Genomic DNA, 26604 nt, shown 5'->3' on the forward strand with positions numbered 1-26604 from the left:
AATCTTTTACCCAGATTATAGGGAACCAAAAACAAGAGGATATAGATTTAAGGTGAGAGGGACAAAGTTAATTTGAACCTGAGGGGCAACATTTTCACTCATAGGGTGGAGGGTATATGGAATGAGCAGCCAGAGGAGGTACTATAAAAGTACTATGAGGCAGGTACTATATACTGTAATGGATTGGGTCAGGTGGGCCAGGACTAAGAGGCGTGATCGAATTGAGGATGTCAGAAGTTGGGAGCCTGTCCTGTACATCAGGGAGCCATATATTTTGTATCTGTATGGATTCCATGCAAAGCAAAGCTTTTCACTGTGACAATAATAAACATGAAGCTAAACTTTTATTGGAATTAAAACAGGTTGATTGCTGTTTTAAATATAAAGATAATATTGCTTTAAATCCCACAGGTTTCACAACATCCAGCATGGTGCAACTCTGTAGGAGAGAACTGCAAAAGCTGCAAATAGACACAAAATGCTGGAATAACCCAGCGCGTCAGGCAGTACCTCTGGAGAAAGGGAATAGTTGACGTTTCGGGTCTGAAGAAGGGTTCCGACCCAAAACGGCACCTATTCCTTGTCCCCAGAGATGCTACCTGACCAGATTCAGATTCAACTTTATTGTCATTGTGCAGTGCACAGTACAGAGACAACGAAATGCAGTTATCATCTCCCTAGAAGAGCGACATAAATATGAGCAATAAATAAATCTATGTACGTGCATAGAGTCATAGTATTTTTTTCTTGGTGGGAGGAGTGTCTGGGGGGGGGGGGTGATTGGCAATCACCGAGGTACGGTGTTGAGTAGTGTAACAGCCGCAGGGAAGAAGCTGTTCCTGATCCTGCTGGTCCGGCAACGCAGAGACCTGTAGCGCCTCCCGGATGGTAGGAGGGTAAACAGTCTGTGGTTGGGGTGAGAGCAGTCCTTGGCGATGCTGAGCGCCCTTCGCAGACATCGCTTGCTTTGGACAGACTCAATGGAGGGGAGTGAGGAACCGGTGATGCGTTGGGCAATTTTCACCACCCTCTGCAGTGCTTTCCGGTCGGAGACAGAGCAGTTGCCATACCATACTGTGATACAGTTGGTAAGGATGCTCTCGATGGTGCAGCGGTAGAAGTTCACCAGAATCTGAGGAGACAGATGGACCTTCTTTAGTCTCCTCAGGAAGAAGAGACGCTGGTGAGCCTTCTTGACCAGAGTTGAGGTATTGTGGGTCCAAGAGAGGTCATCGGAGATGTTGACCCCCAGGAACCTGAAGCTGGAAACACGTTCCACCTCCGTCCCGTTAATGTGGATGGGGGTGTGCGTGCCACCCCTAGACTTCCTGAAGTCTACAATGAGCTCCTTGGTCTTCTTGGAGTTAAGGGCCAGGTTGTTGTCAGCGCACCATGCAGCTAGGAGCTGGACCTCCTCCCTATAGGCCGACTCATCGTTGTTGCTGATGAGGCCAATCACCGTTGTATCATCTGCATACTTGATGATGGTGTTAGTACCATGTACAGGCATGCAGTCGTAGGTGAAGAGGGAGTAGAGGAGGGGGCTCAGCACACAGCCCTGTGGAACGCCGGTGTTCAAGGTGAGGGTTGAAGAGGTGTGCTAGTCTAACCTAACAGACTGGGGTCTGTTGGTTAGAAAGTCCAGTATCCAGTTGCAGAGGGAGGGGTCGATGCCCAGGTCACCAAGTTTGGTGATCAGTTTAGAGGGTATGATGGTGTTGAATGCTGAGCTGTAATCGATGAACAGCATTCTTACGTAAGTGTCTCTGTTGTCGAGGTGGGAGAGGGCGGAGTGAAGTGCCGTTGAGATGGCATCCTCCATACTCCTGTTCTTGCGGTAGGCAAACTGATAGGGATCCAATGTGACGGGGTAGGCAGCCTTTGAGGTGTGCCAGGACCAGCCTCTCGAAGCACTTGGTGATGATGGGAGTAAGTGCAACTGGGCGGAAGTCGTTGAGGCTTGCCGCAGTGGAGTGTTTTTGCACTGGCACGATGGAGGTGGTTTTAAGGCACGTGGGCACAACTGCTTGGGCAAGTGACAGGTTGAAGATGTCAGTCCAGACGTCTGTCAGCTGCGCAGCACAGGCCCTGAGAACACGCCCGAGGATGCCGTCAGGGCCAGCAGCTTTACGTGCATTAATCCTGCTCAGTGCCACGTACACGTCGTAGGGGGTGAGTGTGAGGGGCTGGTGATCGGCAGGGAGCACCGCCTTGATGGCCATCTCTAGATTATCCCTGTCAAAGCGGCCATAGAAGTGGTTAAGCTCCTCAAGGAAGGAGGCGTTGCTAGATGTTGGGGTGGTGTTGGTGGGTCTATAGTCCGTGATGGCCTGGATGCCTTGCCACATGCGTTGGGGGTCGCAGTTGTTGTTGAAGTGCTCCTCAATCCTGAACTTATGGCAGTGCTTGGCCTTCTTGATGCCCCTCTTCAGGTTAGCCCTGGATGAACTGTAGGCTCGGGCATCGCCTGACCTGAAAGCGGTGTCCCGTGCTTTCAGCAGTAGCCTGACCTCGCTGTTCATCCATGGCTTCTGATTCGGGAATATGGTCACCCGTTTGAGGGAGGTGACACTGTTGATGGTGGAGTTTATAAAGTCCAGAACAGAGGATGTGTAGGAATCAATGTCCGTGTGTTACTCCAGCATTTTGTGTCTATCTGTGGTACAACTCAGATATTAACCACGTTGTAAATAACACGCTGCACGGTGGCGCAGTGATAGAGTTGCTGCCTTACAGCACTTGCGACACCGGAGACCCAGGTTCGATTCTGACTATGGGTGCTGTCTGTATGTAGTTTGTACTTTCTCCCCATGACCGCGTGTGTTTTCTCTGAAATTTTTGGTTTCCTCCCAAACTCCAAAGACATACAGGTTTGTAGGTTAATTGGATTGGTATAAGTGTAAATTGTCCCTAGTGTGTGTAGGGTAACATTAATATGCGGGGATCGTTGGTCGAGGCGGACTGGGTGGGCTGAAGGGCCTGTTTCCGCATGGTATCTCTCAACGAAACTAAACTAAACTACCATTTCTACAATTTGCAAATAAAAGGTGCTGCGCCTTTCACTGAGTGAGCAAAATGAAATGGGGGGAAATACAATCAATACAATACAATCAGTTTTATTCGTCACTTGCACTTTAAGTGCAAGTGAAATGAATTTACCAGCAGCGATACAATGAAAAAGAACACACAAAAACATAATAAAAATTTAACACAAACATTCATCACAGCATTCATCACTGTGGTGGAAGGCTCAAAATTTGGCCAGTCCTCCTCCATTTTCCCTCGTGGTCGGGACCTCAACCCTCCGCAGCCGCCGCTGTGGGTATCCAGATGAGTGAAAGTCAAGGTAAGTCCTGAAACGGTGCCTCCCCCACCGGAGACCGCGCCTTCAGGTTGGTGTAGGCCACAGGCCGGCGGTCGAAGATTTAAAGTCCCCGCTGTACCGCAGCCAGAAGCACCGCAGACCGCAGGGCTGGCGGTCGAAGCTCCCCTCCAGGGATCCCCGGCGAGGGATCCCCCTCCTGGTGGTAAGTCCCCGCCACCCCCGCGGTAGAAGTTGGCCGCGGGCCGGCGGTGGAAGCTTCTTCTTCTCCCGGGTCACCAACGAGGGATCCCAGGCTGCGGACGGCGCGCTAGCTGGAGTTCTGCAGACCACGGCTTCAGGCTGCCGCGGGCCAGCAAAACGGAGCACTCCCCACCGGCGAAGTCTCGCCCGCTCCGCGACGAGAGTCTACGCTACGCCCGCTGCTGATCCCCCGGGCGTGTCTCCGGGAAAGGCCGCCTGATCCTCGATGTTAGGCCACGGCGGAGGCAACATGGAAAAAGTAGCCTCTCCATGGAGGAGGCGATCGAAGCGGTTTCCCCCTTACCCCCCCACAACACCCCCCACACAAAACACACAGAGAAACATTAAAAACATACAAAAAATGTTTTAAAGTAGAAAAAAACTGACACGCTGCTGACGTTGGTGTTGGCGTTGGGATGAATCACATTAGAAAATATCTGATCCGACTACCTGGTTTGTCTTGTTAAGGCCTGAAAACAAATGGATTTTTTCCATTTCAGTTTCTAGGCACAAGTCTCTCAGCATCAGGCTAATAAAATTAATAACGATAGATGGTGGCTGTGTTAATAAGAAATCAGCTAAACATAAATGAATCAGTAACTTAATGACTTCGAAGTCCAGACAGACATTGATTGTATTTTGAGCGTTAGGTCTCAGTATTGGTGTACACATCATACAGTATGTGGACATTTGAATGGCAAGTTGCATCAAGCACCGTCTTGCTGCTGGTGATGGTGCACCTGCAGTAAGTGCCCACAAATTGCCCATGCTTTGTATAAACTAGTCCAGAAGACAGTCTGCTCCCATATTATGCAGTGAAGCGACAAAGAAAAATCCCCTTAGAAATTAATCAAAGAGGGCGTTAGACTTTAGAGATACAGCACAGAAACAGGCCCTTCGGTCCACCAAGTCCAGTCTGCCTAGCGATCACCCCGTACACTAGCACTATCCTACACACTAGGGCCAATTTACAATTTTTACAAAAGCCAATCATCCTACAAACCTGCATGTTTTTGGGATAAGGGAGGAAACCGGAGCAGAACCAAAGAAAACCCACGTGGTCAACAGGAGACCATACAAACTCTGTACAGAGAGCACCATAGTCAGGATCGAACCTGGGTCTCGGGCACTGTAAGGCAGCAACTCTACCGCTGCGCCACTGTGTCCACCTCAAAGGAAGGTTATGCTCTGGATTAGCATTGAATTTTGATGAAACCTACCTAATAGTGAAAGGCCTGGAGAGAGCGGATGTGAAGAGGATGTTTCCAGTAGTGGGACAACTTCAAAATAAAAGCACCTACCTTCAGAATGGAGATTGGGATAAAATTCTTTAGCGAGATGGTGGTGAATCTGCGAAATTCAGTGCCGCAGATGGCAGTGGATACCAAGTCAGTATTTTTAAATCGGCGATTGATATTAGTCATTAGTAAGAGCATCAAAGGTTAAGCGGAGAAGGCAGAAGAATGGGTTGTGAGGAAAAATAGATAAGCCATGATCGAAAGAGTGGAGCAGATTCGATGGGTCGAATGGCCTAATTCTGCTCTTATATCTTATGATCTTATGGTCTTATACACAAATGAATTCTTCAGTAGACTAGTCTACAGCAAAAGGATCACTCACCAAAATGCCTGCTGCTTTGGAAAGACAAACAGAAAATGTATATTCAATGTCAAAGAATCTGAAACCAACTTTTGTCACGTATTCTTTTGCTCCAGAAACGCTTCCTGACCCACTGAGTTACTCCAGCATTTTGTCTTTGCTATAAACCAGCATCTGCAGTTCCTACCTACACAAAGAATGGAAGGTCTGACTGGGAAATAGTCATGAGTAGAAGCATGGAATTGCCATAGCATAGAAGTAGGCATTTGAGTCCACATTGGCTTCCACAAGTTTCATTTCACTTATCTTTCCCCGTCAATCTGCAGATGTTCCTCCCTCAATTATCAATTCAAGTCCTTTTCCAAGGTGGCAATTGAATTTTTGTATCATCTTTGAAAACTGTGAATCACAGATCACGCTAGCTGAGTTATGCTTAGTTCTGCGACATCTAATTATCAGTAATAGGGTGTGCACCACTTGTTAAGACTTGACACAACATTTTCAGGCTATTTGTCATGGAGAGTCATAGTCATATAGCACGGAAACAGGCCCTTTATCCAAACTCATCCATGCCAATCAAATTGCTCCATCTTAGCTAATCCCATTTGCCCACGTTTGGCCATCTTCCCACCCTGCCTCCTTCAAAGACTCTATCCCCTACTCCCAACTCCTCCGTCTACGCCGCATCTGCGCCCAAGATGAGGTGTTCCATACTAGGACATCCGAGATGTCCACATTCTTTAGGGAACATGGGTTCCCCTCTCCTATCATAGATGAGCCCCTCATTCGTGTCTCCTCGGTACCCCGCAGCTCCGCACTTGCTCCCCCTCCCCCTAGTCACAACAGAGACAAAGTCCCCCTAGTCCTTCCCTTCCACCCCATCAGCCGTCGCATACAACACATAATCTTCCGAAATTTCCACCACGTCCAACGGGATCCCACCACTAGCTACATTTTCCCACCTCCACCCCTTTCCCCCTTCCGCAGAGACTGTTTGCTCCGCATCTTCTTCGTTAACTCATCCCTTCCCACCCAAACCACAACCTCCCCAGGTACCTTCCCCTGCAACTGCTGAAGATGCAACACCTGTCGCTATACCTCCTTCCTCGACTCTGTCCAGGGACCCTGACAGTCCTTTCTGGTTAAGCAGAGTTTCACTTGCACCTCCTCCAACCTCATCTACTGTATCCGTTGTTCAAGATGTGGACTCTTATACATCGGCAAGACCAAACGCAGACTTCGTCTCACAGAACACCTTCGCTCAGCCGACCTGAACCTACCTGATCTCATAGTCCTCCGTCAATTTCGCCACCTCCAACGTGACCCCACCACTCGCCACATCTTCCCATCCCCCCCCCCCCCCCCACCCCCCCGTCTGCTTTCCGCAAGGACCGCTCCCTCCGTAACTCTCTGGTCATTTCCTCCCGCACCACCCCTTCCCCGGGCACTTTCCCTTGCAACCGCAAAGGATGCTACACTTGTCGCTTTACCCCCCTCGACTCCATTCAAGGACCTAAGCAGTTGTTCCAGGTGCGACAGAGGTTCACCTGCATCTCCTCCAAACTCATCTATTGCATCCGTTGCTCTAGATGTCAGCTGATCTACATCGGTGAGACCAAGCGTAGGCTTGGCGATCGTTTCGCCCAACACCTCCACTCGGTCCGCATTAACCAACCTGACCTCCCGGTGGCGCAGCACTTCAACTCCCCCTCCCTTGGAGGAACAGCACCTCATATTCCGCTTGGGCAGTTTGCACCCTAGCGGCATAAACATTGACTTCTCCAATTTCCGGTAGCCCTTGCTGTGTCCTCCCCTCCTCAGCCCTCGGGCTCCTCCTCTTCCTTTCTCCTTTCTGTTCCCCGACCCCCCCCCCCCCCCCACCCCACATCAGTCTGAAGTGCCTATTTCCTTCGCTCCGTAGATGCTGCTGCACCCGCTGAGTTTCTCCAGCACTTTTGTCTACCTTCGATTTTCCAGCATCTGCAGTTCCTTCTTAAACACCTACCTGATCTCCCGGTTGCTGGACACTTTAATTCTGGACACTTTAAGTACTGCCCTAGGTCTTCTCCATTGTCAGAGTGACGCAAAACGCAAATTGGAGGAACAGCAACTCATATTTTGCTTGGGCAGCTTACAGCCCAATGAATATTGATTTCTCTCACTTCAGGTAGCCCCGGCATTCCCTCTTTCTCTATCCCTCCCCCACCCAAGTCGCATTAGCTTCTCATTTCCACCCTACAAACAGCTTACAATGGTCTGTTTCCTTTATCATCGTTACTTTTTTGCATCTTTAATACATTGTTCTTTCTCTCCACATCACTGTACCATCACTGTATCTATTTCCTTAATGATTTTGTATCCCTTTATCTCACCTACCTCACCCCTAGCCTGCCCAACCTCTCCCCATAGCTCAGGATCTCAGGACCTGGCAACATCCTTGTGAATCTTCTCTGTTCCCTTTTCAACTTAATGACATCCTTCCAATAGCAGGGGACCAAAATTGATCACAATATTCCAAATGTGACCTCACCAACATCTTATACAACTGTAACACAATGTCCCAACTTCCATACTCAGTTCCCAGATGGATAAAGGCCAATGTGCCAAACGCCCTTTTCACCATCCTATCTACCTGAGACACCAGTCTGTTCAACCTGTCCTTTAAAATTGTCCTTTAAAAGTCATAATTGTATCCTCTTCTATAGCTTCCCCTTGAAGCTCATTCCAGATACGGACTACTCTCTGAGTGAAAATGTTGCCCCTGAGGTCCCTCTTAAATCTCTCCCCTGTGCCTTCTAATTTTAGAATCCTTAACCCTGGGGAAAAAAGCTGCGAGCATTCACTTTATCCGTGCTGTATACTGTAGCTCCATGACATGTTAAATAAATGAGCGGACATATGACAGAAGTAATATGAGGAAATATGAGGTTATATGATTAAATATGAATAAAAAAGGGGTGGCACCATGGCACAGTGGTAGTTGCTGCCTTACAGCGCCAGAAACCAGGGTTTGATCCTGACTACGGGTGCTGTCTGTACGGAGTTTCCATGTTCTCCCTTTATCTGCATGGGGTATTTTCAGGTGATCCGGTTTCCTCCCACACTCCAAAGACGTGCAGCTTTGCAGATTAATTGGCTTCTGTAAATTGTCACTGGCGTGTAGGATGGTGCTGGTGTACGGGATGATTGCTGGTCGGCGCGGACTTGGTGGAAATGTTTACTTTATTGCTTTACAGTAGTTGAGAAAATATTAGAAAGTCGTGGAGGTTAAATCATCTTGCACTTTAAAGAATGTGTGTTGTGACCTGATACTGCAAGCCTGGTAAGGTTAAGCCCTTGGATTACAGTGAACATTTCACACACTAAGCAAACCTGCCTGTTTATATCAACTGAATGCAGAGCTTGTGTTTTTTTTTAACCAGTCATAGAACATAGAGAACATAGAACAGCACAACATAGGAACAGGCCCTTCAGCCCCAATGTCTGTGCTGAACATGATGCCAAGACTGCCTCATATCTGCCTGCACATAATCTACCTATATCCATCCATGTGCCTATCCAAAGGTTTTTTAAATGCCATTATTGTATCTGCCTCTACCACTGCCCGAGGCAGCGTGTTCCAGGCACTTACCACCCCTCTTTGTAAGAATCTTACCCTGCACATCTTGTTTAAAATGTGCCCCTCTCATTTTAAAGCTAGCCCTCTAGTATTTGATATTTCCATCCTGGGAAAAATGGTTCTGACTGCCTACCCTATCTATGCCTCATGATATCTCTAAACTAAACTAAATACACTTTGCTCATTGCTACAATGGGGAGTACTTGCCATGCACCACTTCATGGGACAATGGACAAAATGCTTTCTCATTGAACCTGACCGAATTCTCATTGAAACTTAGCGAATCTCATTGAAACTTACCTCAGAGTGAAAGGCCTAGATAGTGTGGATGTGGAGAGGATATTTCCATTGGTGGGAGAGTTTAGGACAGGAGGGCACAGCCTCAGAATAAAAGGACATACCTTTAGAAAGGAGATGAGAAGGAATTTATTTCGTGAGAGGTTGGTGAATTTGTGGAATTCATTGCCAAAGATGGTGGTGGACCAAGACATTGGGTATTTTTAAAGCGGAGAATGACAGGTTCTTGATTAGTAAGGGTATGAAAGGTTATGGGGAGAAGGCAGAAGAATGAGGTTGAGAGGGAAAGATAGATCAGCCATGATTGAATAGCAAAGTTGACTCCATGGGCCAAATGGCCAAATTTCGTTCCTCTATCTTATGATCTCAAGAGTCAAGAGTGTTTTATTGTCATATGACCCAAACAGAACAATTATATTTTTACTTGCAGCAGCACAACAGAATATGTAAACATAGTACTCATCGTAAACAATATAATAAACTGAGAAAAGATCAGTATATATATACACACAGTATGTACTGTATGTATGTGTGTGTATATACAATGCCCTCCATAACGTTTGGGACAATGACCCATAATTTATTTATTTGCCTCTGTACTCCACAATTTGACATTTGTAATAGAAAAAAATCACATGTGGATAAAGTGCACATTGTCAGATTTTAATAAAGGCCATTTTTATACATTTTGGTTTCACCATGTAGAAATTACAGCTGTGTTTATACATAGTTCCCCCATTTCAGGGCACCATAATGTTTGGGACACAGCAATGTCATGTAAATGAAAGTAGTCATGTTTAATATTTTGTTGCATATCCTTTGTATGCAATGACTGCTTGAAGTCTGCGATTCATGGACATCTTCTTTGGTGATGCTCTGCCAGGCCTGTATTGCAGCTTATGCTTGTTTTGGGGGCTCGTCCCCTTCAGTTTTCTCTTCAGCATATAAAAGACATGCTCAATTGGGTTCAGATCGGGTGATTGACTTGGCCACTCAAGAATTGACCATTTTTTAGCTTTAGCAGTATGTTTGGGATCATTGTCTTGCTGTAGAATGAACCACAGGCCTATGAATTTTAAGGCATTTCTTTGAACGAGCAGATAGGATGTGTCTATATACTTCAGAATTCATTATGCTACTACCATCAGCAGTTGTATCATCAATGAAGATAAGTGAGCCAGTACCTTCAGCAGCCATACATGCCCAGGCCATAACACTCCCACCACCGTGTTTCACAGGTGAGGTGGTATGCTTTGGATCTTGGGCAATTCCTTCTCTCCTCTGCTTTTGCCATCACTCTGATATGTTAATCTTCGTCTCATCTGTCCGCAAGACCTTTTTCCAGAGCTGTGGTTGCTCTTTTAAGTACTTCTTGGCAAACTGCAACCTGGCCATCCTAATTTTGCGGCTAACCAGTGGTTTGCATCTTGCAGTGCAGCCTATCTATTTCTGTTCATGAAGTCTTCTGTGGACAGTGGTCATTGACAAATCCACACCTGAAGAGTGTTTTTGATCTGTCAGACAGGCGTTTGGGGATTTTTCTTTATTATAGTGAGAATTCTTCTGTCATCAGCTGTGGAGGTCTTCCTTGGCCTGCCAGTCCCTTTGCGATTAGTAAGCTCACCAGTGCTCTCTTCTTAATGATGTTCCAAACAGTTGAATTTGGTTAGCCTTAGGTTTGGCTGATGTCTCTAACAGTTTAATTCTTTTTTCTCTGTCTCATAATGGCTTCTTTGACTTTCATTGGCACAACTTTGGTCCTCATGTTGATAAACAGCAATAAAAGTTTCCAAAGACGATGGAAAGACTGGAGGAAAGACTAGGTGCTGAGAGCTCTCATATACTCACATTAAGGAGGCAATGAAACACTCCTGAGCAATTACAAATGCCTGTGAAGCCATGTGTCCCAAACATTATGGTGCCCTGAAATGGGGGGACTGTGTATAAGCTTATACGTGGTGAAACCAAAATGTATAAAAATGGCCTTTAATAAAATCTGACATTGTGCACTTTAACCACATGTGATTTTTTTCTATTACAAATGTCAAATTGTGGAGTACAGAGACATATAAATAAATGATGGGTCTTTGTCCAAACATTTTGGAGGACACTGTGTGTGTGTGTGTGTGTGTGTGTGTGTGTTTGTGTGTGTGTGTGTGTGTGTGTGCGCAGTATATACAGTATAAATATATATGTACACACACACATATATATATACACAATCACATATATGTATATATATGTATGTGTGTAGGCATGTGTATATATATGTTAATACTGTATATACACATGCGCACAAACACATATATAAATATAAATCACATATATATATATAAATACGCATAAAACAAACAAACAATAATTTTCAATGTACTGTAACTCGATAAAGCGATTTGGAAAAAAATTATTTTCTGTTTAAAGAAAAGTCAACCAAAACCCTGAGGAAATGTCAACCGAAACCCAGATGCTTATTAACCCACTGTCATCTGCTGACTCAAATGGGCAATTTCAAGTCACATTCGGTTGCAAGGACTCGCAAGGGCAAGCGACAGAACTGGCAAATTCAAGACAGTCACGCTTCTTTCGGGAAGTAACATTTCTCTCACACAAATTCTAGAAATTATATCTTATATATTTAGGGCAAACTCTCAGCAGATAGCCATTGCAGATGTTTTGATTTACATTATATGAATTGCCTTTTTTCAGATTCAGATTCAGATTCAGATTCAAACTTTATTGTCATTGTGCAGTGTACAGTGACAATAAAGTTTGAATCTGAATCTGAATTTTTATCACAAGGACTGTGTTGCATGCAAAAGCTTTCCGTGGTAAGCACTAATAAATCAAAAAACAGGAAAGGCACAGCTAATCATCTTCTCAAAAGTGCTAGCTCTGGTAACCATTCTGTTAAATCATTTAACTCTTGTGACTGCATTTCCTTTTAGCTTTAAAATCGTACTTTATTGCTGGGTTTCCAGATTTAATCAAAAGCAACGGTGTGCCCGCTTTCTGCTCTCTGGGAAGGCTTTTGACGAAGTTTCAGTTTTAGCAAAGTCTCACTTGGTAGACTGAAGGGGAATGACAGAAAAGCGGCTAGTTGAATTCAGAATTGGCTCAATAGGTGAAAGAGGATGGAATATTTACTGACTCGATGGCTGAATGCCTTGAGCTTCCAGTATTCAATAATTTGTCCCTTAGCTTTTGAGGTCTTTACCAATGGTTTAGAAAATGGTTGAGAATGGTTTAGATGGATGGTGAATCTGTGGAATTCATTGCCACAGGCAGCTGTGGCGGCCAAGTCATTGGGTATTTTTAAGGCGGAGATTGACAGATTTTTAATTAGCGAGGGTGTCATGGGTTATGGAGAGAAGGTAGTAGAATGGGGTTGAGAGGGAAAGATAGATCAGCCATGATTGAATGATGGAGTAGACTTGATAGGCCGAATGGCCCAATTCTGCCACTATAACTTACGAACTTATGAAAAATAATTTGTGGAATGAAGTGATTAGGAATTTGTCAGATGATTCTAAACCTGTCAGTGTGGTCACCCACAAGATGTCTCTGTCGTTAGACAGGATCGACAATTTGCCTCAAGCTCACTTTCCCGCACGATCCACTAAACCATTGATTCACCTGAATTCAAGCGTCTGTCAATCTTACCCCTGCATGTTGCCTTAACGGAACCTCTTCGAGAAACAGTTCAAAAGATTTTCAGCTCCGTGAGTGAAATAGTTCAGATACACTTAAATACCTGACCCCTTGTGGCGCTTTTAAACAGTCCTTGTTTCCCTTGGCTACAGCTCAGGGACTATATCCAATAGCTGTAGATTCTGCTGCCAAAGAAATCAACCACTTAACATCCAACCTATCAAGCCCTTTCAGAATCAATAAATCATTGAGATCACCTCTCATTCAGCACATACCTCACACTCATTGATATCCAATTACTGCAGTTAGAACATAGAACAGTTCCACAGATGCTGCCTGACCCACTGAGTTCCTCCAATACTCTGTATTTTCCAATTTGTACCTCACTCCAGGATTACAGAACATTGATTGGTCAATCAAAATGTGTAGGAAGGAACTGCAGATGCTGGTTTACACCGAAGATAGACACAAAGTGCTGAAGTAAATCAGTGGGTCAGGCAGCATCTCTGGAGAAAAGGAATAGGTGAAGTTTTGGGTCGAAACCCTTTTTCAGATTCCATTGGTAACTGATAAATCAACTCCAACTCAGGACTTCTTATTTTACAACATAGAAAATGAAACAGTACAACCAGGAACAGACCTTATGGCCCACAAATAAATGTGCTGAACATGATGTCAAGACCAGCTCTTGCTCCAGCCATCTACTTGAAACCTAAACATTTTCACCTTAAAGTAATGCCATCTAATATTTGAATTTTTCATCCTGACTGTCTATCCTATCTATGCCTCTCATAATTCTTTTAATGTTTTTAATTTAATTTTATTAGAAGTAAGTACAATACAGTAGTACCTTTACAGGTGCCAAATATATGTTAACATAATACATTCTCTGTACAACTTTTTTTTTAAAGAGAGAAATAAGAAAGAAAGAGATAGTAAAGAATAGAGAAAAGTGTAGTGTGTGTAAAAAAAAAGGGAAAAGAGATAGTGAGGAAAAGAAATAAGCAAGAAGAGAGAGCAGGAGGGAGATTCTCAAATAGACGCAAGGAGATGAGTTTTTATATTGTTGATCATCTTTCACCCATACCTGAAACGTTTAATTTTTACGATACTGTTGCACCACATGAATCCAAGAAATCAATAAATGGAGACCAACTCATTAAGAATTGGTCTTGTTTATCTATTAGGAGGAGTCTCATTTCTTCCAGGTGTGCTGTGTCCAACATATTACTAATCCACATTTTAAGCGTTGGTATAGTAGCATTTTTCCAAAATTTAAGCATGAGTTTTGCTGTTATTAAAAATGAGTTTTGGGATATGTTTAATTTGTTCCCGTCTCCCATTACTCCAAATATAATCTTTTCAGTATTAGGTTCCATTTTTATCTTAAATAGATTTGTGAATATATCAAAAATATCACACCAAGAAACAAAAGAATGTGTAATATTGGCATTTTGAGAAAGACATTTATCACAGATGGGAGAGATATTTCATAATTTTATATACTTCTTTTAAGTTCCGATTTAACTGAATTCCTACTTAACATAAAATGCAGTGTTTCAAAAGGGTACATCACTGTCATCCAAGTAAAGTAGGGATGGACATTAAATATTTATTCCTGTCAGTAGGCAAGATTGGTGCACAGTAACACAGCTGGTAGAGCTGCTGCCTCTCAGTATCAGAGACTTGATACTGTGTGCTGCCTGTGTAGGGTTTGCATGTTCTGCCTATGACTGTGTGGGTTTCCTCCGGGTGTCCACTGTAAAATTGATCCCAATGTGTAATTTAGTTTAGTTTAGAGATACAGCGCAGAAACAGGCACTTCGGCCCAACAAATCTGCACCTACCAGAGATCACCCCAGACACTAGCACTAATATCCTAACCCACATACTAACGACAAAGTACAATCTTTATCAAAGCCAATTAACCTACATGCACAACTTTGTTGTATAAGAGAGAACCGGAGCACCCGGGGAAAACCCACGCGGTCACAGGGAGAAAGAACAAACTCCCTACAGACAGCACTTGTAGTCACGATCGGACCTGGGTCTCTGGCGCTGTAAGGCAGCAGCTCAATCGCTGCACTACAGTGCTACCCCACTGCAAAGTGTAGGGAGTGGATGAGAAATTGGGATAATGTAAAACTAGTGTGAACGGATGATCAGTGGTCAGTATGGACTCAGTGGCCTGAAGGGCCTGCTTCCATGCCACATTCTAAAACTGAATACAAATAAATAGTTTTTAGTTATTTTTTAATTGAACAGCATAATTAAAATTTTAATGAAAAATAACCGATCTGAGAGTGCTAGTAAGGTGTGTCAATATACGATCCATTTCTGATTTTCTTGCAAATCTATATATCCTCGATAATACACATATTTAATATACGATTGAAAGTATTACTAATGGTAGTTTGTTTACATAATGGACTGCATTGTATTATTTAAACACTACTCCTTGGTTCTACACAAATTAATTCAGCAAAAAAGAAACTATAAAACAAGATAAAATGGTATTAAAGATAATGTACTGTGGCATCAAATAAAAATGTGAAGTGCTGATGCACATTTTAGAACAGTGTGCTATATAACATTTACAAGTATCAACCTTCTTGTCGATGGAAACCACATATTAATTATATTTGGCGATTTAAACGTATTTAAGATGTAACTTTAACAAAACCACTCAACACTGCTTTATGTCATGTAACACCTTATGTCTCTTTCTTCAGGATATTTTTATCTTAAAATCCATGACATTTGATGGGTTGATTCTCATTCATAAGTCATCACTGAAAAACACAGACCTGTTTAACCATTCTGCACTGCAGGATTTACTTGTCAAGCAGTGGATATAGTCCAGGCTATACAGATAAAGAGGCATGCTGAATATGTCAATTAAGAGATGTTGAGACAATGTTTAAAAATTCTTGTGTTTAAAAAAATATTTGTGAAAGTGAATTTTTCATCTAGTGTCTTATGGAAAACTGGAGTCATTAAGCTACCAATTCCTTTATATTTGAACACAGTTTTGTCTACAAGCTAAGTGATTAAAATAGAGATTCATGGATTGTCACCCTGACTACTATGTAGCTGACAAAATAATATATACTATGCAACATTCTGGAAATGTTGTGACTGAAAGGAAAATGCAATGTAAAATATACAAGTTAACAGACTACTAGACGGGCTGTGTGGTGTTTGCACGTTCTACCTGTAACCGCGTGGGTTTCCACCAAGTGTCATAGAGCGTGGAAACAGCCCAATCGGCCCAACATGCCCACACTGACCAACATGTCCCATCTACACTTGTCCCACCTGCCTGTGCTTGGCCCGCATCCCTCTAAACCTAAGTGCTCCGGTTTCCTCCCACATTCCAAAGACATGTGGATTTGTAGGTTAATTGGCCTCTGTGTGTTGGGAGTGCATGAGAAGGTGGGATTAAATAGAACTAGTTTGAATGCGGTATCGGTGGTCGGCGTGGATTTGGTGACCTGAAGGACCTGTTTCTATCCCGCATCTCTAAACTAAACTAAACAGTTCAAGTTCCTCTACAGCCTATTTGGAAAGATTGCTGGTTTGTCTAAAACACCTTTGTCAATACTAATGCTGAATCAAGCAAATAACATTTACCGCATATATGCTATCATTATTCATCTCTTTCACAAGAAAAAAATAACTTGAAGCAACTACTTTAAAAAATTTGCAAAAACAAATCCTTTTTGCATTTGCAGTAAAAAGAAATATTATTGTCTCCCTGTAGACACAAGGAACTGCAGATGCTGGTTTACAACAAAAAAAGTGCTGCAGTAACTCAGCTGGTCAGGCAGCATCTCTTGAGGGAAGGGTCCCAAACCGAAACGTCACCTATCCATGTTCTCCAGAGATGCTGCCTGACCCGCCGAGTTACTCCAGTAACTTATTGTCTCCCATACTAAAATTATTTGGAAAATGTATCACTGTTGGAATCAATTTCAGTAACAGATCAACCGAAGGGAAGCTGCATTTTATTTTCCCAAATGATATCCAAAGTTAACACTAATTATTTGTTTCTTTCTGACAGCCGATTGGATCTTTGAACCCAAAGCGAGCTGTCTTTTATGCTGAGCGCTATGAGACATGGGAGGATGATCAAGTTCCACCTTACCACTACAATACCCACTATTCAACAGCATCTACCACACTATCCTGGCTTGTCAGAATTGTGAGTATCTTAATTTGCAGATTTTATTAAAAAAACGTTAGAATCACAGACCATCCAAATTCAGACTTCGGCTAATTTCTTCTGGATCTCAACGTGTGTTTGCTAATGCCATCTTTTTACCAAACATTACAAAAAAATGTAATTATCTGCATAACTGTTTATTTTAGGCACGAACAACTGCAGATGCTGGGATCATGAGCAAAAGACACAAAGTGCAAGAGTAACTCAGCGGGTCAGGCAGCTAGTGAATGGTTCAATGGTTGTGTGTTGTCACGTGTGCACTGCACAGTGAAATCCTTTTTGCATAGCTCACACATGCATGTGTCGCCATATTTTGGAGCCATTTACTGTGGATGGGCTATCCATTGACATGGATAGGCAATGTTTTTGGTCGGAGCCCTTCTTCAGATTGATTATAGTGGGGGAAGGAGAAAGCTGGAAAAGGAAGAGGGGCAGGATAAAGCCTGGAAAGTGATCAGTGGATACAGACGAGGGAGAGGTTGATTGGCAGAAGGGTGGTCAAAGATAAGAGATGAAAAGGACATGAACACGTGTGAGATGAGGCATGAATTGTGAGGCCAGATGAAAGGATGTAGGTGGATGGGGACGGGAGGAAGGGGAAAGGGATGGAGGGTAGTGAGAGATCCAATTTGCTTTGTTATTCTCACTACATTTACCAACTAAATCATGACATTAGTATATTTTAATCATGTCATTAGTGACCTTTGGATTATTTGGATTGAATACTTTGAAATTTCTCTGCACTTTTACATTTATTAATCAACCAGAAAATAACAAATAATATTATATGGTAAAGAGTGAGGATTAATGAAAAAGGTCAAGCCATTACTGCGAGCATGGAAACAATTTATCGCATTACAGATTATGTGTATTATGAAAGTAAGAACTAGGATATATAACATGCAAGAAACTGTTGGTAATTGTGTTCTAAATATTTAATGCGTAACATTATTCCATCATTTTGTTGAATAGTTATTACAAAAGTGGTTATTTCCTTTCTTCTGTGTAAATCATTTTGTACTGGCATCATACAAGTTGAAGTAATCAGATAGGGGAGGCAGCACAATGGCGCAGCGGTAGGGTTGCTGCCTTATATCGCCAGTGACCTAGGTTCGATCCTGACTATGGGTGCTGTCTATGCGGAGTTTGTATGTTTTCCCTGTTACCGTGTGGGTTTTCTCAGGGTGCTCCGGTTTTCTCCCACACTCCAAAGATGTTCAGGTTTGGCAGTTAATTGGCTTTGGTAAAATAGTAAATTGTCCCTAGTGTGCAGGATAGTGCAAGTGTACGGGGTGATTGCCGGTCGGCGAGGATTTGGTGGGCCGAAGGTGGGTCTAAAGTCTAATCCATTAATCAAACAGGTCCAATGCGTGACTTTTAAATTAAATAACTTTTTCTGCTTCTTAAACATAGAATGCATTATTTTCACGATTTAGCATTCCAATTAACTTATCCCTCAGTCCAGTTTTCACTGTTCAATAAATTGTTAGAAGTTATATTCAACTTTGAAGGGGATATGAATGAACTAATGGTTTCGAAGAATTCAAGACATCACATCTTTGATTTTAAGCTTTTATTTTAAACAATGTTATGGTTGTCCTAAATTTAAATGCAGAGAAGCATTACAACAATTATTTTATAACAAAATCTATGAGAGCTTGTTTTAAACAGATAACTGTAGTTAATACCATTACAATAGAAATGGGATTGATGCATAATGTAAGTGTATTACAGGTTTGGACAGGCAGTCAGCCATCTCTAATAAAACTGATTAAGTTGGCCAGTTTGACATGAAATTACAAAATCAGATTAGGCACTGACACAACCTTTACTTTATACAGCGACAGAGATTTTTGTTGTTTTTACAGAACATTTGTGGATTATCGTGCAATTTCACTTTCATTCTCTCCTTAAGTGAGTTTGTGAGTGCACAATAATGTCTGACTGCCACACAAATATAACCTCCTCTCAACTTGAGCAGGAGAGTTGCTACCATAGCGCCAGAGACCCGGATTCGATCCCGACTACGGGTGCTGTCTATATGGAGTTTGTACTACGTTCTCCCCGTGACCTGCATGGGTTTCGTCCGGGAGCTCAAGTTTCCTCCCACACTCCAAAGGGCCAGCTTCCGCGCTGTATCTCTAAACTAAACTAAACTCAAATTTATTCTCCTCTGATATTAGTTGTATGGGATAAAACCAGATTCAGAAGTGAGTAACTTTGAAGCTTTACCCATATTGACATTTGTTCATAGATTCCTATTGCATGTACAAAAGCAGCATCTAAATGGAGAAGATACTTATTTATGCAGTCATTTTGGATTGCAATACTAAAGTCCTTAGTTTATTTTAGTTTAGACACACAGCATGGAAACGGGTCCTTCGGCCCACTGAGTCCACAACGACCAGCGATCCCCATACACTAGCAATGTCCTCGGGACAATTTACAATTTTTACCGAAGCCAATTAATCTACAAAATCAACACTTTCTCAACCACTCTCTGCACACTGGTCTATCCAAAAGTCTCTTCAACGCCACTATCGTATCTTCCTCCAACTCCTCCAACTCTCCCCCCCCTCCCCCCCATCCCGGCACTTTCCAGGCACCTACTACCCCTGTGTAAAGAACTTGCCCTGCGCACTCCTTTAAACTTTGTCCCTCTCACTTTAAAGATATGCTCTTTAGTCATTGTGCAGGAAGGAACTGCAGATGCTGGTTTAAACTGAAAATAGACACAAATTGCTGGAGTACCTCAGCGGGACAGGCAGCATCTCTGAAGAGAAGGGTTTGGTGACATTTCAGGCCAAGACCCTTCTTCAGACGTCTTTCTCTTTCATTCCATTCCAGACTCCCATTCCTTCTCTCTAGAGATGCTGCCTGTCCCGCTGAGTTACTCCCGCATTTTGTGTCTATCTTCGGTTTAAACCAGCATCTGCAGTTCCTTACTACATATTTCGTCTTCCCCTCTATTATCAGGCTTCAGAAAAGTCCATGCCCTCTAGTATTTGATTTTTCTATCCTGGGTAAAAGGTTCTGACTGTCCACCATAATCCATCTATGCCACCCATAGTTATATATATTTCTATCAGGTCTCCCTGATAGGTGATTGATGGTCAGCGTGGACTCAGTGGGCTGAAGGGCCTATTTCCATGCTCTGTGGGGTTATGTGGAGAAGGTAGAGAATGGGGTTGATAGGGAAGATAGATCAGCCATGTTTGTACAGTGGAGTAGACTTGATGGGACTAATGGCTTTCCATTTTCTCCTTCAACTAATGGAAAACATGCATTCTGGGAATTTCTGTCCATTGGACTTATTCAGAATGCATGAATTTACTAATATATTTCAAAATTTCCTTGCCTGTCCTGAAGGAAAAATACAAATATTGTGAATAATTCAGTTTATCTGCAAACGCAAATTGGAACAGCATCTCATATTTCGCTTGGGCAGCTTACAGCCCAATGGTATGACTATTGATTTCTCTCACTTCAGGTAGCCCCGGCATTCCCTCTCTCTCTATCCCTCCCCCACCCAAGTCACACTAGCTTCTCATTTTCACCTTACAAACAGCTTACAATGGCCTGTTTCCTTTACTCTTTTGCATATCTTTCATTCAATTTCAATTCAATTTCAATTTAAAAACTTTATTGGCATGATAAAATACATTGCTGTATTGCCAAAGTTTAAAACATGACATACATATTTAAAATGCATGTATAAATACAAGTATACAGTGCATGGATAGATATGTCCCTGTACATAAACTCGCAATAGGCCTATAGCCCTTTATTGATTGCTACACGTTCTTGCAGCTGTAAGCAGTACAACAGAATAGCAAGTTTAGCAATTCAATATTAATTTCTTAGTGTCAGTTAATGTCAATTAGTGTGTGCGTGCATATGTGCATATTGGTCATTCACTATATTCATTGTTCTTTATCTCTCCACATCACCGTCTATATCTCTCGTTTCCCTTATCCCTAACCAGTCTGAAGAATGGTCTCGACCCGAAACGTCACCCATTCCTTATCTCCAGAGATGCTGCCTGTCCCGCTGAGTTACTCCAGCTTTTTGTGTCTATCTTTAGATTATCTTTTCATTTGTTTAATTGATAGAAGCCTGATTAGAACTGTTTGATTCTGTGGGGTTTTTTTGGTTGATTTTGTTGGTTTTGATTTCCTACAAGGCATTATCCATGTCTTCTGCTGCTATTTACAGTTGTTTAATGCAATACCATTAGTCTGAAGGCATAGTTCTACAGGTCCACCACTGATTTTCTGGCAACTGGTGGTCTGGCAAGTGGTGGTCCAGCACCTCCTTTAATTTGTACAAAATCACAAAATCACTTGAAATCCCCCCCCTCCCTCACCGAAAATGTGGCGCCTAGGCCTGGTGAGGTGGCCGATTTCGACCTCATCAGGAAGTCTGCGGTCGATCGGTGGTTTGAAATTGCCCCCTGTGGCCAGGGCTCTGGAACTCCGGCCCAGCTGGAGTCAGCAGACCTGTTCCCATAGCTGACTTCCAAGGCCATCTTTGCAGGCCAGTATCTCGGCTCCTTTGCGGCCTAGGCGGACAGTTCCGGCACCATTGGACTGCACTCAGAAGCTATGACCTCTGCTGGTCCGGCAAAGCAGATAATCCAGAAAGGCTCTGGAATCAAGTGTGCCAGAAAATTGATGGTAGACCTGTATTAACAGTAACTTTGACAAAGAAACTCTACCGCAGATCTTTTAATATATCATCAGTAAACTTCCTCTGACATGGCTGATGATCAGTTGGAGACTGTTTTGAATAAAATTTGATTTTAATTGCCTAATAAATGCCAGATATCTGTCTCCAGATGGTACACTGAAAACTTTAGCTCTAATTAAACAGCTGGGCCAACGTAAATTTTATAGTAGACAAATGTAAGATCATTCATCGAACCATAAAGGTTTATGGCACAATAATAATTTATCATATCTGTGTTAGCTGTCAGTTTAGACAATCAAATATGAAATCCCATTACTCTATAAAAATCTGAGCCCCTCCTATTTCTCCTTTTAGAACAGGAATTAACAAATTATGCATTCCAAGGATATAGTCATGCAGCATGGAAACAAGAGGTCCTTCAGCCCAACTTATCCATCCACGCTAGTCCCACCCACCTGCGTTTGACCCATATCCCTCTTAACCTATCCTATCTATGTATCTGTCTAAATGTTTCTTAAATGTTGTGATAGTACCTGCCTTAACTACCTACTCCGCTCCGCAGCTATTTCCATACACCCATCACCCTTTGCGTAAAATGTTATCCCTCAGGTTCCTATTTAATCTTTCCCACCTCAATGCTCTTCCCAAAAGCATGGCCTTCCTAATTACCCGCTGTGGCTGTCAAATTCCTTATTTTTCCAGGATAGGGGCCTTCCGATATTTTATAGTCCCTCCATTTAAACAATATTCTGCTTTGATTATCTTCCTACTAAAGTGAATACTTCCGTTATACTCCATCGACCCAAGTTTGGTACTCTCATTTAAATAGACTTGTTATGTTCTTCTGACAACATCAGCAAAGCTGGATGTAATATGCAGTCCATTCATGTGAAGAAGGGTCCTGGCCCAAAACGTCACCTGTCCTTTCCCTCTACAGATATTTTCAGAAGTCATAGGAGCAGAATTAGGCCATTTGGCCCTTCGAGTGTACTCCACCATTCAATCGTGGCTGATCTATCTTTCCCTCTCAATCCCTTTCTCCTGCCTTCTCCCCATAATCTTTGACACCTTTACCAATCAAGTACCTGACAATCTCCGCATTAAAGATACCCAGCTGCTGCCTGACTCGCTGACGGTTCGTGGGACAATCCGGACGGAAGCAACGGCTGCAAAGGGCCTTTATGGCCAACTGTAGCTGGGACTGTGAAAATGGGACCAAATCCTGGTTACTCTTGCATATGGACTCAGTGGGCTGTTTCTATACATTCTGTACTTAATCTAGGGATTGTATTTACATATGGCAATAATCTTACTGGTCTGTATGCAAAATAAAGAATTTCACTGTACCTTGGTACACGTGATAATAAAGAACCATTGAAGTCGGGATCATGTGTATGGCTTGGCAGCAGCTATGAGATGTTGGTGTTCTCTTTCTTATGTTGCCCTTATCCGAGCTGACCAAGGCCTCGTGTCTGGACGATACTGTGTGAGCAGTCTTGGTGAATCACTGCTCTAGATGAGTGAACAGTTGTGGATGTTGAAAAGTGGAAGCCAAGCACAGGCAGACTTTACTCAGAACTGCTGTAGATTTTGGGAGCAACAGCAGGAGGAGTTTAGCAAGAGATAAGACTGATTGGCTCTAGCCCGAGTGGGAGGAGAGAAGTGAGTCAGTGCCGGGAAAACAGTTGAAAACTGAGGAATTTGGTTTGTAAATTGGTAAATCAGGCAATTTATCAGTCAATTTAAGCAAGACTGCTCTTAGGGAGCGCCAGTGAGTGAGTGGCCTTGTGAGGGAAGTGCCCTGTGAGAAAAGTGTGAGTCTTTGGCGAGGAGGCTGAGGAGAGGAGACCACGCAATACGCTTGAGAGGTAGAGACGAAAGAAGGAGATGTCAGGCAAGCTGATTCAGTGCGATGCTTGCAGTATGTGGGAGGTCAAGGACACCGCTGGTGCCTCTGGCTGCTACAAATGCGAGAAGTGCATCCAGGTAGAGCTCCTGAAGGACCGTGTTGGGGAACTGGAGAAGCAAGTGGATGACCTCCGGTTCGTCCGAGAAACGGAGTCGTTCCTCGACAAATCCTACAGTAAGATTGTTACACCTAAGGTACTGGAAGAGAGAAGGTGGGAGACAGTGAGAAAGGGAGGGAAGCATGGAATGCCAACGTCCCCGGGTGTTGTACCTCTTGTGAACAGGTTCACCCACTTAGAAGCTGTCGGGACAGAAGACGTGTTTACACTGAGCGGCGGACTGGCTTGCGATGCGAATAGGGCTGTTGAGCCAAAACCAAAAAGGCCTAAGGCAGGCAACGCCATTGTAGTGGGAGACTCCATTGTGAGAGGTACGGACAGGGGTTTCTGCAGCAACAGACGGGATGCGAGGATGGTGTGCTGCCTCCATGGTGCCAGGATCCAGGATGTCACGGACAGAGTGCAGAAAATCCTCAAGGGCGAAGGTGAACATCCGGAAGTGGTAGTGCATGTCGGCACAAACGATGTCGGAAAGAAGGGGATGAATATTCTGCAGCGTGACTTTAGAGAGCTCGGAAAATGCTGAAAAGCAGGACCTCCAGGGTTGTTATCTCCGGTTTGCTTCCAGTTCCTCGTGCTGGCGAGAGCAGGAACAGGGAGATACAGGACCTGAACGTGTGGCTGAGGAACTGGTGCACGGGGCAGGGATTTAGATTCTTAGATCACTGGGATCTGTTTTGGGGTAAGGGGGAACTGTACAAAAGGGACGGATTGCATCTTAACAGGTGTGGGACCAGCATTCTGGCAGGCAGGTTTGCCACTGCTACACGGGTGGTTTTAAACTAAATAAGGGGGGTGGGGTGTCGAATGGGATAGTGGAGGATGGAGTTAAAGGGAAAGGGTTTCTTAAATGTGTGAGCGTAGAGACAGAGGGGTGTAAAATGAGGGTAGAAGCAATAGGTAGCAAGGTGAAAAGTGGCAGGCAGGCAAATCCAGGGCAAAAATCAAAAAGGGCCACTTTTCAACATAATTGTATAAGGGGTAAGAGTGTTGTAAAAACAAGCCTGAAGGCTTTGTGTCTCAATGCAAGGAGCATTCGTAATAAGGTGGATGAGTTGAATGTGCAGATAGCTATTAATGACTATGATATAGTTGGGATCACGGAGACATGGCTCCAGGGTGACCAAGGCTGGGAGCTGAACATCCAGGGATATTCAATATTCAGGAGGGATAGACCGAAAGGGAAAGGAGGTGGGGGTAGCGTTGCTGGTTAGAGAGCAGATTAACGCAATAGAAAGGAAGGACATTAGCTTTGAGGATGTGGAATCGATATGGGTAGAGCTGCGAAACATTATGGGGCAGAAAACACTAGTGGGAGTTGTGTACAGGCCACCTAACAGTAGTAGTGGAGTTGGGGATGGCATCAAACAGGAAATTAGAAATGCGTGCAACAAAGGTAAAACAGTTATAATGGGTGACTTCAATCTACATATAGATTGGGTGAATCAAATTGGCAAGGGTGCTGAGGAAGAGGATTTCTTGGAATGTATGTGGGATAGTTTTCTAAACCAACATGTAGAGGAACCAACGAGAGAGCAGGCTATTCTAGACTGGGTATTGAGTAATGAGGAAGGGTTAGTTAGCAGTCTTGTTGTGCGTGGCCCCTTGGGCAAGAGTGACCATAATATGGTTGAGTCCTTCATTAGGATGGAGAGTGACATCGTTAATTCAGAAACAAGGGTCCTGAACTTAAAGAAAGGTAACTTTGAGGGTATGAGACGTGAATTGGCCAAGATAGACTGGCGATTGATTCTTAATGGGTTGACGGTGGATATGCAATGGAAGGCATTTAAAGACTGCATGGATGAACTACAACAATTGTTCATCCCAGTTTGGCAAAAAAATAAATCAGGGAAGGTAGTGCATCCGTGGATAACAAGGGAAATCAGGGATAGTATCAAAACAAAAGATGAAGCGTACAAATTAGCCAGAAAAAGCAGCCTACCAGAGGACTGGGAGAAATTCAGAGACCAGCAGAGGAGGACAAAGGGCTTAATTAGGAAAGGGAAAATAGATTATGAAAGAAAACTGGCAGGGAACATAAAAACTGACTGCAAAAGCTTTTATAGATATGTGAAGAGAAAAAGATTAGTTAAAACAAATGTAGGTCCCTTGCAGTCAGAAACGGGTGAATTGATCATGGGGAACAAGGATATGGCAGACCAATTGAATAACTACTTTGGTTCTGTCTTCACTAAGGAAGACATAAATAATCTGCCGGAAATAGCAGGGGACCGGGGGTCAAATGAGATGGAGGAACTGAGTGAAATCCAGGTTAGCCGGGAAGTGGTGTTAGGTAAATTGAATGGATTAAAGGCCGATAAATCCCCAGGGCCAAATAGGCTGCATCCCAGAGTACTTAAGGAAGTAGCCCCAGAAATAGTGGATGCATTAGTGATAATTTTTCAAAACTCTTTAGATTCTGGAGTAGTTCCTGAGGATTGGAGGGTAGCTAATGTAACACCACTTTTTAAAAAGGAAGGGAGAGAGAAAACGGGGAATTACAGACCAGTTAATCTAACGTCGGTAGTGGGGAAACTGCTAGAATCAGTTATTAAAGATGGGATAGCAGCACATTTGGAAAGTGGTGAAATCATTGGACAAAGTCAGCATGGATTTATGAAGGGTAAATCATGTCTGACGAATCTTATAGAATTTTTCGAGGATGTAACTAGTAGAGTGGATAAGGGAGAACCAGTGGATGTGTTATATCTGGACTTTCAGGCTTTTGACAAGGTCCCACATAAGAGATTAGTATATAAACTTAAAGCACACGGTATTGGAGGTTCAGTATTGATGTGGATAGAGAACTGGCTGGCAGACAGGAAGCAAAGAGTAGGAGTAAACGGGTCCTTTTCACAATGGCAGGCAGTGACTAGTGGGGTACCGCAAGGCTCAGTTCTGGGACCCCAGCTATTTACGATATATATTAATG

General features: G+C 43.4%; 1 protein-coding gene across 6 annotated transcripts in view; it reads left to right on the forward strand.

The window, feature by feature from the left end:
• LOC116974451 (neurobeachin-like) overlaps positions 1-26604 on the forward strand; it is a 395937-nt gene that overhangs the window by 304267 nt on the left and 65066 nt on the right. For all 6 annotated transcript variants that reach the window (XM_033022898.1, XM_033022900.1, XM_033022902.1 and 3 more), the window contains one exon: positions 16792-16932. In XM_033022898.1, the coding sequence (XP_032878789.1) occupies positions 16792-16932 (141 nt within the window). The remainder of the gene's footprint in view (positions 1-16791; positions 16933-26604) is intronic.

Source organism: Amblyraja radiata, chromosome 6 (assembly GCF_010909765.2).
Source record: "Amblyraja radiata isolate CabotCenter1 chromosome 6, sAmbRad1.1.pri, whole genome shotgun sequence".
Classification (NCBI taxonomy): Eukaryota; Metazoa; Chordata; class Chondrichthyes; order Rajiformes; family Rajidae; genus Amblyraja; species Amblyraja radiata.